The sequence below is a fragment of the Podarcis liolepis genome (assembly GCF_965112155.1).
Source record: "Podarcis liolepis genome assembly, chromosome: 4".
Taxonomy (NCBI): domain Eukaryota; kingdom Metazoa; phylum Chordata; class Lepidosauria; order Squamata; family Lacertidae; genus Podarcis; species Podarcis liolepis.
The window spans coordinates 68,869,849-68,885,820 of NC_139558.1; the positions used below are offsets into that span (position 1 = coordinate 68,869,849).

Sequence of the window (15,972 nt, forward strand, 5' to 3'; positions counted from 1 at the left end):
TTAAATATGGCTTTGCTCTGAAAATGTAGGGGTTTCTTTTAAAAAAATGCAAATAGCATAATTATTGCCATACAACAGGTAGAAAAGAATTATTTAACTCCTTAGTCACTCGTTGCAGTTCTGAGGCAAAACCCTCCATTGAAGCAAGGATTTGTATTGGTAGGAAATCCCCCATTGGAGCTAATGGGGCTTTTCCTACCAAAGCATTACTGACACCAGAAGAGGGGTTTTCCTCAGGACTGCAGCAGGGGAGGAAAGAGTTAAATCCTTTCCCACATGAACGCTCTGATACCATTAATTGTCAACACCACTACTGATATAATTTGCATTTTGAAAAAGCCGGCACAGTAAATACAAACACACATTTAGTGTCATGTGAAGACCTCAGTGTCTGATCTTATGGATGTGAATGAACAAACTGAAGCTTTATACAGGAGAAGAGGTGCTTCTGGTCAGTAATAAGGCAGTTCAGAGAAGAGGGGCTCAGCCTATGTTGAATAGGGTTGCACTTCCTCTGAAGACTCAGGTTTGTAGTTTGGGCGCACTCCTGGATTCAGCCCTGAAACTGGCTACCCAGGTATCAGAAGTGGCCTGGAGTCAGTGGCAAAGCTGTATGCTCCAGCACTGGGGGCGGGGAGCAGGCGAGGGCATGGCTGGTGCATGCCACCCTGTGGGGGAGGGGCATGGCATGGTGGTGTAGCACGTCGCCCGTGGGGGCATGGCGTGCGTCCTAGGGGCATGGTACGCCACCTGTGGGGGCGTGGCGCCCAGTGCAGTGGGGGTGCACGGCGTGTGTCCGGGGGCGTGGCAGCTATGGTACCCCCCTCGCCGATCGTGCCAGGGGCGATGCACTCCCCCCCCCCCCCGCCCAGTGCCTTGAGTGATTCTATACACTGCTTCTGTTCCTCAAAATGTCAGATCTGGATTCAGTGAGACCTGCCTTAGTTACATCTCTGGGCTTGCCATTCAAGAGTGTTCAGGAACTCCAACTGTATCAGAATATTATACTCAGACTATTGACTCAGAATATTACACTCAGACTATAGGAAGCATATACAGTCATACCTCAGGTTGAAGTTGCTTCAGGTTGAGCGCTTTCAGGTTGTGCTCCGCGGCGACCCGGAAGTAACAGAATGCGTTACTTCCGGGTTTCGCCGCTCGCGCAGACGGTCAAAATGATGTCACTTGCATGCGGGGAAGCAGCGAATCGCGACCCGCGTACGTGCAGATGCGCAGTTGCGGGTTGCGTTCGCTTCAGGATGAGAACGGGGCTCCAGAATGGATCCCGTTCGCATCCTGAGGTATCACTGTTCCTCTCATGTCATGTTGTAGCAGCTTCAGTGACCACCAACCTGTTTACAGGCACAATTCAAAATGCTGATTATGATCTATCAAAATTAAGATATCTGAATAACTATTCCCTGATATGAGTTTCCCTGCATCTTAATATCTTAAAGATATTATACATTTCAACTTCTCAAGCATGTTTGGTGGGAATTTGAGTGGACCTTCTCAGCGTCAGCTCCCAGGGTTTGCAACTTCTTCCCATTAGATGCAACGGAGGAGAATTCAGATTTCAGAAAACAAAACTCTCCTTGTAGGCCCAATATGGTTCGCTTTGTCCATTCACTACAGATTCTCACTCCAGGGTTTTGAAACAAACATACTGTACTGATGGCACATTTCATCCACCATAAGAGGAAAACAAAGCAACGGACATAAAAAAAGAATTAGTTACCAGTAATTAAAAAATAGAACGTTGTTGCTTAACATTCAAGGCATTTCAGCACCATCATGTTATTATACAACTGCACTTTTGTTTCTATTTGTGTCCCTCTAGATGTCCCTTTCATTGCACATTCATGATGATTTATGCTTCTGATGCTATTGGATCACACATGATCCTGCTTACCATACTATTTACACCTGCACATGTTTTGGGGTGGTCATACTGTTTCATTGTCAACCAAAGTTTATCTTGTAACTTTTCATACCACACAGATGTTTGGAGTTTTTTGTCCAGATTTTGTCACATTACAGACCCCTCCAGGCAGCAGTAATGTGGATGCAAGAATAACAGAACAACTAACAAATCAGAATATATCCACCACTAAAACACTCTTATAGTGTCATAACACACCCGCAATAAAACATGAGTCTGGACATCTTAATACGCAACAGTCCAGCAGTCTGCTGAGAAACTTGGAAAGACTGTCATAACTGAGAAACCAAAATGGCTTTCAGAATGATACCTTACTAACTTTGGGTTCATGATACTAAGGAGCAGCTCTAGCTTGAATGAAGCCTTATGTGTCTATGTTCTGGAACTCTCTTTTCATCAAGCTGCAAACAACCAGATTTGGTTGTGGTCAGATAGCAGTCCAACAAACTCATATGTTCTTCTAAACGGGCATCTATAACATTGCCAGGGGCCACCATCTTATCCATTTGACTGATGCAGTCATATTCTCCTGAAGTTCTTGATTTCAGTAAGAGGACTGAAGACATGCTGGAAATGATCCATAGTTCTTTGAACAAGATGTCCTTGTTTCCATATATGACCCTTCCTCTGATGACATTTTGGAGCTCCACCAGTCTGCTTACTATTCACGCTTCCTCGTGCTATTCACCAGTCTGTATTTCTTTAGAAACAAGAATATTATTACTTTTAAAAAGAAGAAAGAAAGCCATTGCTAAAACTAATAACCTTTTTGGCACATCTCCCCTAATTTATCTTCTCTAATTTACACTCATCCACAAATATACAAACATATAACCAACTGTTATATATGTGCCAAACACACACACACACACACACACACACACACACACCACACATAACCCAACACATACACACACAGCCTATTTCTAGATCATAAAGTTATTATCTATGCAATATTTGATCAGACATAAAGGCCACATCCACACTGTACATTTAAAGCACTATTATACCACTTAAACAGCCATGCCTTCCCTCAAAAGAATCTTAGGGGCTGCACTTGTTTGAGCAGGTTAAGCAAGTGGTTTTTAACTCCACTATGTAGAACCAATGACAATACAGTTGTACCTTGGAAGTCAAATGGAATCCATTCCGGAAATCCGTTCGACTTCCAAAATGTTCGGAAACCAAAGTGCAGCTTCTGATTGGCTACAGGAAACTCCTGCAGCCAATCGTAAGCTGTGGAAGCCCCATTGGGCATTCAGCTTCCAAAAATAGTTTGCAAACCAGAACAGTCACTTCCGGGTTTGTGGTGTTCAGGAGCCAAAACGTTCGAGAACTAAGCTATTCGAAAACCAAGGTGTGACAGTACTGTTGTTTTATACTCTGGGAATTATACAACAGTAAGGGAATCAGAATATTCACAGAATCTGCATATAAGGTTGCATAGAGCAAAGTTGTTCCATTGGCACAAGAATGCATGCCTGCACAACAGGTCTTCCTTTCCCTGCATCCCCACCTTCAAATTTTCTCCAGAAGCTTGGAAGACACCCCAGAACAGATTAGGGTTGGAGGAGGCACATGAGGAAAGGGAGTCCCAGTGTGCAGGTGTAAGTTATTGTGCTAATCAGATAACTTCCCTGGGTATATGCTAAGGGAGTGAAATATTACAGAGAGGTTCATTCACTAAATAACCTTTCTAGAAAATTCACACTTTTAAAAATAAAGAGTACAGTTCTTCATTGCATGAGGTACTTACGCGTTACTGAAAGGGAACTTGGATCAAGCGTCATGTTTGTGCAATCAGGTACATTCAGCCCATCCATTTCTTCCTTGTCATAAATATTTTGCCTTAAAATATTCATCACAAAGCCTTCACTCATTCTAGACTTCATAAACTCTTCAGTCTCAGGCGGCACCGTGAACCATAAAAGGTAGGATGCTGAACTGTTTTCTTTACTGTAAGAAGGAAAGAAACATTGTGGGAATGAAAAGCCATTGGGTTATACAGCTATTCTTTTCCCTACTTTCAATACACTTCATGAAGTAATGTGATAAATGCACATTTGGGAGCAAAAAACAAAGAAAGACTGGCGTGCTCTCCTTTGCATCAAAGGAATGTAAGCTGGCAGTATTATTATTATTATTATTATTATTATTATTATTATTATTATTATTATTACCCTGCCCATCTGGCTGGGTTTCCCCAGCCACTCTGGGCAACTCCCAACAGAATATTAAAAACACGATAAAACATCAAACATTAAAAGCTTCGCTGAACAGGGTTGCCTCCAGGTGCCTCTTAAAAGTCAGATAGTTGTTTATTTCCTTGACATCTGATGGGAAGGCATTCCACAGGGTGGGTGCCACCACCGAGAAGGCCCTCTGCCTGGTTCCCTGTAACCTCACTTCTCGCAGTGAAGGAACCGCCAGAAGGTCCTCAGCACTGGACCTCAGTGTCCAGGCTGAATGATGGGAGTGGAGACGCTCCTTCAGGTATACTGGGCTGGGGCCGTTTCATGTTGGAGTGGCTTTAAAAAAAATAAATCTCACTGGGAGTGTGTACCAACAACTTCTTAAAGCCCCAGAGCTATATTGTAGGGCTCCTGAACCCTTAATCATTGCAAAGAGGAATGAATGTAGCTTGCTGGGTGGACTGTTATTGCACCGGCCACCCTTAATACTTTAATAGCGACAGGTTATGGCTGCCATACATCTGGGTTTTCTCAAACACATCCAGGAATCACTGCGAAAAATGGCGTCCTGGCAGATTTTTGCTGAATTGGCAAGTTGGGCTAACAAAAAAATGTGGGACGGGTTGTTCCCCCAAAAAGCTCAACAACTTCAACAAAAAAGTAAAAAAAAAGCCTCCGGATTTTCACTTTGGGAGAAAATGGTAACCCTACAACAGGTGGTGAGTGCTGAACAAAGTAGAGCCAAAACAGGGCCACCAAGAAACAATTAAAAAAAACCTGGACTGAACATTTTAAGAAATCAAATATGGACTGTGTTAAAATTTTCTCAACACACTTTTACCCCATTCAGTTTCAGGTGTTCTAAATCATATAATTGAATCCTTGGAGCTGACTCCCCCTTCCTACCTGAAGGAAACAACTTCAGCCATGACGAAATACCGTCCAAGTGCAGGTGAATGACTGTATACATCTGTAAGCTTGAGAGAGAAGACATTAATTACTGACACATGTTATTCACTTATCTATTTATTTATTGTGTTTATGTCTCTTTCAGGAGCTCCGTGTGGTGTACATGGTTCTCGTCCTCTTAGTTTATTCCCCACATCAACCTTATAAAGTAGGTTAGGTTTGGAGACAGTGACTGGCCCAAGGTCAACAACTGGGCTTCATGTGTTTTCATTTTGTATTTTGATGTTGTGAACTGTCCTGTGATCTTTGGATGAAGGGTAGTATGCAAATTTAACAAACAGACAAACAAAGACTATGAACCCAGGTCTCTTCCAGGTCCTAGACCAACACACTAACCACTGCACCACACTGGTTGCTGATATTGTACATTGCATTGATATTGTTTAGCTATTCTCCATGACACTCCGTGACATTATGGGTTATAACATTTCAGAAATGTCATCTACAGAGTTACAAATTACTTTAGATAAATAGTAAGTCTCCTTCTGACATTTTGCTTGCCTAAATTACATCCTGCCTTCCTTACTTGAAGGCAAAAATACACCTTCCTATCACTTTTGTTTCCCAACTAGTTCCCAAGTAGCGATCCTTCCTGCTTTTCTAAGGGGGGAAATGTTGTCTTAACATTCTGACCAGGTTACCCAAGGGATGAACAATGAAAATACCACCATCAGTTGGACCAGGCTTCGTGTAGTTTAGAAGGCCCTGGTGCAATTGTCACTGCATCATATTATTCCCAGGGACATTCCTGGAAGGGGGGGGGGGCGTGCAGCTGACCTGTTTGGGCAATGAGAGGAGTCATTTTCTTCCCCCAAGAATGATCCTGGGAACGACAACACCAGAGGCACTGACTTGCACCCAAGATTGAGGGGTCCTAGTGGACGGCGCGCATGTGCACAACAAGCATCGTTGGGAGGAGGCTGAGTGTGAATCCTAGCATGACACAGCTTCAATGGCTGGTGGCTCCTTCTCTCTCACACTCAGGAGCCAGCCACTGAAGCTGTGCTGTGCTCAGCTCAGCACTGGCCCTCCTCCATCCCCTCAACACTGAGGGGCTCCTAGCAGATATTGGAGGGGGGGCAAAAACACCTTGGCCCCATAGAGCTGGTGCTCCTGAACAACGCATCATGACATAAGAATTATCTCATTGGAATATTCTATTCAAAATGGAGACCTTGTTTGGCTCATTGTTGCCACCTCAAGCAACAGTAAGGATGGATGGCTCACCACAGAGCCATTCTGAACAGATTTCATTGCCCCCAGAACTGGTTCCATGTTTGCTTGTTGACGGGTGGACAAATCCACCCACTTTTACAAAGAGGGAGGGAGGTGCTTAGGGACTGGTCCTAGGGCTGCCTCCTTATTTCTTCAACCTTTTAAATATTTTGGTTTGTTTAGAGCAGCTTTGTGGCTGCAGTGTGTGTGCGTGTGTGTGTAAACAAATTTCCAAGAAATGACTGCACATGATAATTTCCTACCTGGTGATTGTATGGGGTGGAGGAGATGACTGTCCCATCTTTCCCTCCTTATATTGACTGGAAGTAACTCACCAGGCTTTCAGACAGAGGGCCATTCTCTTCCCTATCTGGAGATGCCTGGGATTGAACCTGGGACTTTCCACATGCATGACAGATGCTCTGTTACTGACCTATGGCCCATCTCCTAAGGATGAGGCTCTTGTGCCTTATAAGAATGGGACAGAAAATATGTTCATGTGTGAGATCATGGGATCATTTGAGTTAGAAAGGACCTTGAAGGTCATCCAGTCCAATATACTGCTCAATGCAGGATGAAGTGGCAGAATGAATAAATACAGGAGACGTAAAGGGAGTTCTGTTGCACCGGCAGAAACTGTTCAGTTTGTGCAATGATGTCACTGGATACCACCATGGGACTTTAGCTGGAAAACTTACCCTCTTACTAAGATTTTCAAAAATCAACTTAAATGCTGATTCTGAGAGCTCCAGGTCAGGATTAGTACAGTGAATTTTTAATATCCCTGTGAAATTATGAAGACTGCCATTTTCTATTGAATCAGGGTCCCAGTAGTCATCTTCATCTATGTAAACTGCTAGAATAATAATAAAAAGTATTTGTAGTAACTCTCACAAGCTAGCCAATATATTTTTCATCATATAGTGATTCTAAATACAGTGGTGCCTCGCAAGACGAAATTAATTCGTTCCGCAAGTTTTTTCTTCTTGCGAGTTTTTCGTCTTGCGAAGCACGGTTTCCCATAGGAATGCATTGAAAATCAATGCGTTCCTATGGAGACCGTCCGGGGACAGAGGGGAAGCGCCGCGGGCCTTCCCCTCTGTCCCCGGACCTGTTTTAAAGCAAGGGAAGGGGCAGCGGGGAGAATCGCTTCTCCCCGTTGCCGCCCCTTGGTTCAAAAGGGGTCCGGGGACAGAGGGGAGGCGTGCGCGCGCCTTCCCCTCTGTCCCCGGAGATTGCGGGGCTGGCAACGGGGCGAAGTGATCTTCTCCCCGCCACCCCTTGCTTCAAAAGAGGTCCGGGGTGCGGGGGCAAGCTTCGTTTTGCGAAGCAAGCCCATAGGGAAATTCGTCTTGCGAAGCAACTCGAAAATGAAAAAACCTTTCGTCTTGCAAGTTTTTCGTCTCGCGAGGTGTTCGTCTTGCGGGGCACCACTGTAATAATAACAACAATAACAACAATAGCAATAACAATAACACCTTCCTCTCAACGCGATGAAATGCATGTCTATATTTCAATTTCATTAAACCAAGATCAGTGGTTTGGGCTGTGGGCTGTTGCAAAATCATAGGAGATTAGAGTTGGAGGACATCTAGACAAACTTCTTGCTCAGTGCAGGAACCTTGCAAATACAGCCCATTCTATGACAGCAGTGGGTGGGCAGAGAGTAGAATGATGGCTTTATGCCCAGCCATATACCTGCATTCAAGCACAGATGAGTCTATGTGCATACAAACTGCACATGGAAAATTCAATTCACATGATCAAGATTCTTGAAAAAGAGGCATGGAAAAAATGTGAAGCAAATAAATAAAACCAGTGACCTTATCTTTGAAAAGTTTTCTATGTACAGTCTGTACGCATTTAGGCTCTTTCATGCTATCCCCCTTTTACATTTTTAATTGAATGTTCAGTGAATGTTCAATACACATGCCGATGACATGCTTACATTTACACCCAGGGCCAAATTCAAAGCAGAAGTAATGCTAGCATACCCAGACACTGGTGGTGCCTCTTTTTCACAGCATACAGACACAGCTATCTCTTGGGACCTAACTAGACACAGTGCATAGGATGAATAGTATCATGTGCTCTGTATAAATAAAGTAGCTATGGTGAAAGTTCAGATTGGGATCACAGTGCTCAGGAGGGGAATTTAACACTTATCCGTTTTATACAAACACACACACTTTATGTGTAATAAACATGTTTCACTCTCAGTGTTGATCTATAACCCCCAAAGAAATAAAAGTGTGTTGAAAACTGAATAAGTCTGAAAGCCATTTTTAAACCAACTATAACATGTTAAATTTTCAATGTTCTGTCAGTTTTGCATCATAGTTAAAACGCAGGCATAGGCAAACTCGGCCCTCCAGATGTTTTGGGGCTACAACTCCCATCATCCCTAGCTAACAGGACCAGTGGTCAGGGATAATGGGAGTTTTAGTCCCAAAACATCTGGAGGGCCAAGTTTGCCTATGCCTGTCAAAACAGCTTTGTGAGGAGGAATCCTAATTTTTCTTTCATAGATGGAGAAAGGTGAGAGACATTGCCCAAGATCACATAAGAAGTTCAAGGCAGAGGTGAGCCTTGATCCAAGTCTTCAGATAAATGTCTAACTGCAGGGGCAATGCTGGTTTTAAATTCTTTGCCATTTCTAATCCACAGGAGTACCCCCTCCTCACATAGAAACACTGTCGGTATAAACACTCTACATTTAAAGCACCCCCCCAATAATCCTGAGAACTGTAGTTTGCGAAGGGTTATGGAAATTGTAGCTCTGTGGGGATAAACTATAAGTCCCAGGATTCTTGGGTATGTGTGTCCTTAAAAGGTATGGTGTGTATGCTGCCATAGAAATCCCAATCTAGATGATTACATTAAGTCCTATTGCTTTTCAGTGGGAATTCAGATTCAATCCTATACCCACTTACCCGGAAGTAAAGCCCATTGAACTCAGTAGGACTTACTTTGGTGTAGACATCATATAAGGACTGCACTGTCAGTCACAAGTAACTTGAGACCATGGTGGGGAGTAGCTCTCCCTACATAACTTTGATGTCATTTCATATTGGAAGAAGGGTACATACCTGAATAGAAAACTAAACTTAGAATAGTCACAAGAATCAACACCAGAAAAGCGGAAGTTAAAATCATCCACAGCTTGCATTTCCAAAAAACAGTTTCAAAACATGACTTGAAGTAGGCTGGCGTCTGTCACAATAAAAGAGTAAAAGGGAGGAAATACGTTAATAAGTTATGTGAAAGATTGAAAGCAATCTCTAATTGAATTATTCCAACACACATGTATTAGATTTGACTTTGTAGATCAAGGTAACCAATGCCTCTAGATGTTGTTGAACTACAGCTTCCATGCTCATGCTGGATGGGAGTCCAACAACATTTCAAGAGCATCATTCTTCCTACCCCCAAGTCTATAACAATATTGGAAACCCTTAAAAGGAGATGTTGGAGCTCGGAACTCAACAAGTAGAAGCTGTCATACTAAGTTCCTAGCTTGAAGAGCTAACTGTTACACCTTTAGTAAACATCTGTGTTTGCTAAGCAGGATGTTTGCTATCACATGCATACTTGCTTAAACCAGCACCTTCTTTGTTGAGAATAAAGAGCGATAGGGTTACAACAAAAAAAATTCCTTACAGTAGCACCTTAAAGACCAACTAAGTTAGTTCTTGGTATAAGCTTTCGTGTGCATGCACACTTCTTCAGATACACAGATACTTCTGTGTATCTGATACTTCTGTGTATCTGAAGAAGTGTGCATGCACACGAAAGCTTATACCAAGAACTAACTTAGTTGGTCTTTAAGGTGCTACTATAAGGAATTTTTTTTATTTTGACTATGACAGACCAACACGGCTACCTATCTGTAACTGGAACCAGGGTTACAACAGTTTCAGGTGTGAATAGCTGTAGCCTTTGAAATCCATGTTCTTGCGCCATAAATATGATAGTGAGCACATCACATTAAAAATAGAGTTGCAACATGTTGCATGACTACCTAGGAATAAATCACATGCAGATTTAAACATTTTATTTTAACAACTGAGACCTGCAATAAAATGTTGCAGTGTTGAGTGCCTGAGTGCACTGTTCACACATTGTACTGTTGACCGTATTGTTTGCTTCCCCCAAAATACTCCATTCCATCCCTCTTCTCACCAGATTCCCGCCTTCCCAACATGTTAGGTCCCCCCCCCCCCAGATTTGTTTGTACTTCAGCAAGCCTTGGGGATCACCTCAACCTGCTGATAGCAACATCTTGTTTGTGTATTATTGTTTGCTTTATAAGAAGCAACGCTTTGAGAACTGAGATTGTTGTTAGCATGCTGAATTTTAATATCTGAACTTGTATAAGTATAGGGTATATCTTTTATTTATGTGCAGATTCTCTCCCCCCCCCCACTCTAAGAACTGTTAATGAATGGGGGAGAGTGATAACTCTTTTAAGGCAGCCACCTTAGAGACATTTACCTGTCCCATTGAACTTGATGGCTCTTGCTTCTGAGCAGACATACATAGGGCATAATTGCAAACTAATCACAACCCACCTTGGTTTTACTAGTCGAAAACCATGTATACATAACATGCATAAATGTAAGACTTTTCACACACAAAGTTCACACACGAAAATGCTGGTGAATTTTCATGACAACTTTTTTTAAAGTTGCAGACTGATGTGGAAATGTGGCAAGATTAAGAGTAGAAAAATGAGGAAGTAAGAGAAACTGAAACTGGCTGATTCATGCATCGCTGCGCCCCTGAAACTGATAAGTTGGTATTCTTAGTGAGAAACAGGTGTTGTATCTGTTAAATGGGGGTGTTTCACACTGAATTTTCCAATTTCTCTGTGTGACACACACACACACACACACACACACACACACACACACACACACCTTTAAAACTGTTAAAGTCAAAGCCTGTCCCAAGAGAATTCTTTATTATTCTGAAACAATGCAGATTAATTGTAGTAACACACTTTTACCAAACAGAAAGTGAATAATTCAGTGGCTTACCTGATTATGGGCTTCAGGATTAAGAGGTTCATGCTCTCGTTCTTCATTGCTTAGTGCTGGTAAATCAATGGTCTCATGGCCATTCATTGCTTCTTATTCCCAGTGAAGAACTTTTCAACACAGGACATGTGAGCAGGAAAAACTAACTTCCTCTGCATTTTCAGCCCTGGGTATGTTTCTGATGATAACATGCCAGAGCCGAAAAGTTTCTATTGTTCCTGTGTCCCATATCCTGTGCTCCTGAAACAGGACGATAGACTGGAATGCTTCAAAACAAAAACAAAAAAAAATAGATTTTAAGTGAGCTCTTGGAAAAATCAATACGTAAAAGTTGAGAAGTCCCAGTTTTATCAGCGTTCGGGAAATGCAAAGTCTCGTTCGAGGGTTGTGCAAAGAAAGGCTGGATTTTCCAGTTTGGTAAGCCTGCCTTCTGCAGACACAAGCAGGTAATATAACCTGAGGCAGCCCAGCCCTTGCTGGAGTGACAAATAAAAGCTCATGCTTGTACAAGAATGAAACTAGATCCTTGACAGGGATGGCCTTCTTAGATATCAAAGAACGCTAGCACAAAAAACCGTGATTGTAGGTGAGAGCTGGAAAAATTCAAATTATATACAAAGCTTCTTTTGTCTGACAGTGGCTAATTGCTAGACTAATAACTACATATATCTAGATAAGAATCTTGCCTAAAGGACCCCAGCAGAACCCGTGGCATTTTCAAAGAACATTTGATCATTAATTCCTTGAAGGAATTTTGTAAATATAGACTTGGCCCTACTAAGCCAACTGGGAAAGAATGAAATATAATATTAAGGCTGAACTCCTATGCAGACTTATTTGAGTCGCATCAAACATGATGGCACTTACAGTACCTCTGAATAAACAAATGCAGAATTGTAACATTAGAGTACTGTTGCAAGGGTTAATAACACAATATTCTGCACGTCTACTTAGATGTAAGCTCCATTGACTTCAGTGGGATTTATTCCTGGGTGAGTTTATTATTGCAACTTTAGTGTCTGTTTCTTACTATTGAGATATCATACTTGGTTTCCATGGCTGTAAAGGTATGTCATCTGAGACTATAGTTATACATCTTCAACTTCACAGTGACTAGTTCAAGCTAAACTTAAAGCGTGTCCACCCAGCAGTAAATAAATAAATAATAATAATAATAATAATAATAATGCATTATTTGTACCCCACCCATCTGGCTGGGCTTCCTCAGCCACTCTGGGCGGCTTCCAACAAAGATTAAAAATACATTAAAATTTCACATATTAAAAACTTCCCTGAACAGAGCTGCCTTCAGATGTCTTCTAAATGTCAGGTAATTGTTTATCTCTTTGACATCTGATGGGAGGACGTTCCACAGGTGGGCGCCACTACCGAAAATGTCCTCTGCCTGGTTCCCTGTAGCTTTGCTTCTCACAGTGAGGGAACCGCCAGAAGGCCCTCGGCGCTGGACCTCAGTGTCTGGGCAGAACGATAGGGGTGGAGACGCCCCTTCAGGTATACTGGGCTGAGAGTGTTTAGGGCTTTAAAGGTCAACACCAACACTTTGAATTGTGCTTGGAAATGCCACTGAGCTCAATATTAAATGTACGGTATGTTTGAACTTAAAGTGCCCTGACCTGCCGGTGAGGCTATCAGGGGAGAAGCCTATGTTTCAAGCAGTCTTGCCAAAGTTCTGTCCAGCCCAATCCAGTTTTAAAGATATAAAGAAACAGAGGATGACTTGAAATTATGCAACGGTCAGTTTTGGACACCACCAAATCCACGTGGGTCACCTGTTCTTTGTCTTCCATACTATAGTGAGACACGTTTCTGTCTAAATTATAGGAATTATTTCTGAATTTGCATCATTTCAGACATATAAATCAGCATACACTAATACAAACCTTTTCTCCTCTCTTCTAATAATGCATTTATTCCTCCTTTTTCTTTTCCTTTTGATAAATCCATGGCCAGTCTACCAGCCAGGGAACAAGGATATATGAAGAATTCTAAATACAAATGGGTGCTGTTGCACACATGACTCCACCCCACGGTTCCTACAACCAAAATACAGACATCTAGCCCTGTTACCGATACATGATTTCAGATCAGCAGACGAGGAAGAAGCATGGACAACTACCTTTGGTCTTTTTAGAGGTGGCACAATGGGTCAGTGTGTCTGGCTGTTAACCGGAAGTTTGGTGGTTCGAGCCCACTCAGGTACAGCTGAGGGAAGTATTCCTGCATTGCAGGGGGTTGGACTAGATGTCCCTGAGGATCCCTTCCAACTCCACAGTTCTATGATTCTCTCACCCTCATTATTGCCATGGTTTGAAAGTCCTGCCCCATGCATGGTTGCATCAGGGTAAAGGTGGTTTGCAATAGGAAGTTATCCTTCTGGCCAAGAGACATGCAATTTTTGTGGTCGGTCTACCTTTTTCTTTTTTGTCAAGAGTTGGGGTGCACTGTTGCACTGGTTATATAACAATTATGTTATGTATAATTACAATAGTGAAATCACAAATATTTATGTGATTGCACTATACCCTTCCTGTTATCTTGATCGTTTCAGGTGGTCTTTTCCAGGGGTCCTGTGAGAATGAATAGGATCACCGCTCACTAGGATCGCTGGTGAATTTGCAACCATCTTTCTGAGAAACATTAGACATCCTATGGCAGGTGTAGCATTGACCTAAGTGCATTTGTGTTTGTGTTCACCATGCACATGGTGGACCATCCCAAAATGAACAGTGATGTTAACCAGTCCTTTCAAGTAATGGATATGAGTCACTTTTTGCTGAATTCATTTTATGTTGCAATCCAGATGAGCACATTTTATTTACACCACTTATGGTAAATAGTTTCCTGTTCCCACAGAAGCCCCAGTTTGAAAATGACAACACTACTCTTTAAAACTTCCATAAGCTCAACAGGAAACATGGAGTTTAAATTCTGTCAGAGCCATTTAAAATAAACCCAGTAAGAAATGTCATATACAACAGGTTTCTGTTTTGTTTTTTACCAAAATTAGTTTTAATTTCCATTCCTCCAAAGGGCTTAAAGTTTTACAGCTTTAAAAGCCCTGTGGGGATCTTTGGGAACACATCTGTAGTTTCAAAACAACAACAACCACTAGCAAATGCAGACTTTGGAATTTGAAAGAGCTGGATAACATTTTATTCATTACATAATTTATTTCTTTTCAATTCCTGACTGATGCTATTCTCTGAGGTTCAGGCTCAGAAGGAATGAAACATGGTATTTATGGAAAACAAATAGAACTATGACATAGTTGCTGTTGATGTGGATGTTCATGCTGTTTCCTCCAGAAACCGTTACCAACTCTGGACATTTTCAGAATGGATTGAACTAACACACACACACACACAAATACAAAAAGGCATTGTATCGGGGAAATATGCTATGTAGAAATGTGTATATTAGCTAAAAATGCACACAGTTTAAGCTGTAGCCCTATACACACTTATCCAAGAGGATGGTCTATTGAACTCAATGGGATTTACTTCTGAGTAAATGTGAGTAGGATTACATTGTTGGTCCTTTTTTGCATAATACACTTAAGTCACTTTTCTGCATCCTTGGCTTTCATCTAAACAAGAAAAGTCTTGCATCTCTTCCCAGAAGATTCTTAGGCTTTGTCAGACAAATCTAGATTCTGATACAGTGGTATTTTCACATGGAAAGCACCTTCCATGACTCAGGTTAATTACCCAAGTACACAACACACAATATTATGTGGGTGGGTTGTATCCAACTAAGTTCTATTCAGAGTAGGTTCATTGAAATTCCCGTTTCTTTCAGTGGGCCCACTCTGAGTATTGCTGACTTTGGCTACAACACTGTGTGAGTGTACATGTGAGTTTATAGTACTGAGCTGTGCAGATGTAATACTACCTAGGGCATCAAAGCTGTACTATATTGAATTAGACAAAATAGGTCAAGTTAAGGAAAAATGACAAAACACAAGGATATTTAAAAAAAATAAAAAAGCATTTGTCATCACATATATTTGAGTATACATGTAAAGGAAGAATCTAAATCTTAAATACCTTAAGTTTATGCAGTCCAGCCGCCTGAAATTCTGAATTCACTTTGAAGCTGCAATCTTTTAATGTGTGCCTGGAACCTATTATCTTTCCAACGGAATTTTCTTTTGTTTTCTTTTAGTGTTTAGTCCCTTTCACTCTCCATTGGCTTTTTCTTAACCAGACAGGAGAAAATGTGGGAATATTCTCTGTTATAGCTCAGGAGGTGAAACTGCAGATGAATCATTAACTGTGCTAATGTGTTGCTTCACTTTTCCACATAACCCGGATGTCCAGAGTTCATTCACGGTTCTTTAGCTTCAGTATAACTTAGTATATCGCTCATCTGTTATTTATCTGTTTATTGCTATGTTACGGCTCTACATTTTTCGTACTCACCACTTCCTGAGCAGGAGGAAGTCACAGTGGCAGGTGTTTACAAGGTTAATGTTGACAAGTCATGTAGTGCTCCCGTAATGCTTGATGTTGGTTATTTTATTTTATTTTAACAAGTTGAATGTAGAAGAACAAGCAGATACTTAGGCAGCCTGTATAGCAAGGTCAGGTCACCT

The 15,972-nt window shown here is 41.7% G+C and overlaps 1 protein-coding gene across 2 annotated transcripts; it reads right to left on the reverse strand.

Moving 5' to 3' along the window:
* Positions 1 to 1,650: 1,650 nt before the first annotated feature.
* LOC310704775 (TPA-induced transmembrane protein) lies at positions 1,651 to 15,627 on the reverse strand. Of its 2 annotated transcripts, XM_083498754.1 has the most exons (7): positions 15,425 to 15,627; positions 11,358 to 11,623; positions 9,408 to 9,531; positions 7,017 to 7,174; positions 5,041 to 5,111; positions 3,699 to 3,898; positions 1,651 to 2,642 (listed from the first exon to the last, which is right to left on the reverse strand). In XM_083498754.1, the coding sequence occupies exons 2-7, from the start codon at positions 11,442 to 11,444 to the stop codon at positions 2,623 to 2,625; spliced, it is 660 nt and encodes a 219-aa protein (XP_083354880.1). In that variant the 5' UTR covers positions 11,445 to 11,623; positions 15,425 to 15,627; the 3' UTR covers positions 1,651 to 2,622. The 2 variants fall into 2 exon arrangements, with proteins under 2 accessions (XP_083354880.1, XP_083354881.1); XM_083498755.1 differs by lacking the exon at positions 15,425 to 15,627 and having other exon boundaries at positions 7,017 to 7,171; positions 11,358 to 12,412.
* Between the last annotated feature and the right edge of the window lie 345 nt (positions 15,628 to 15,972).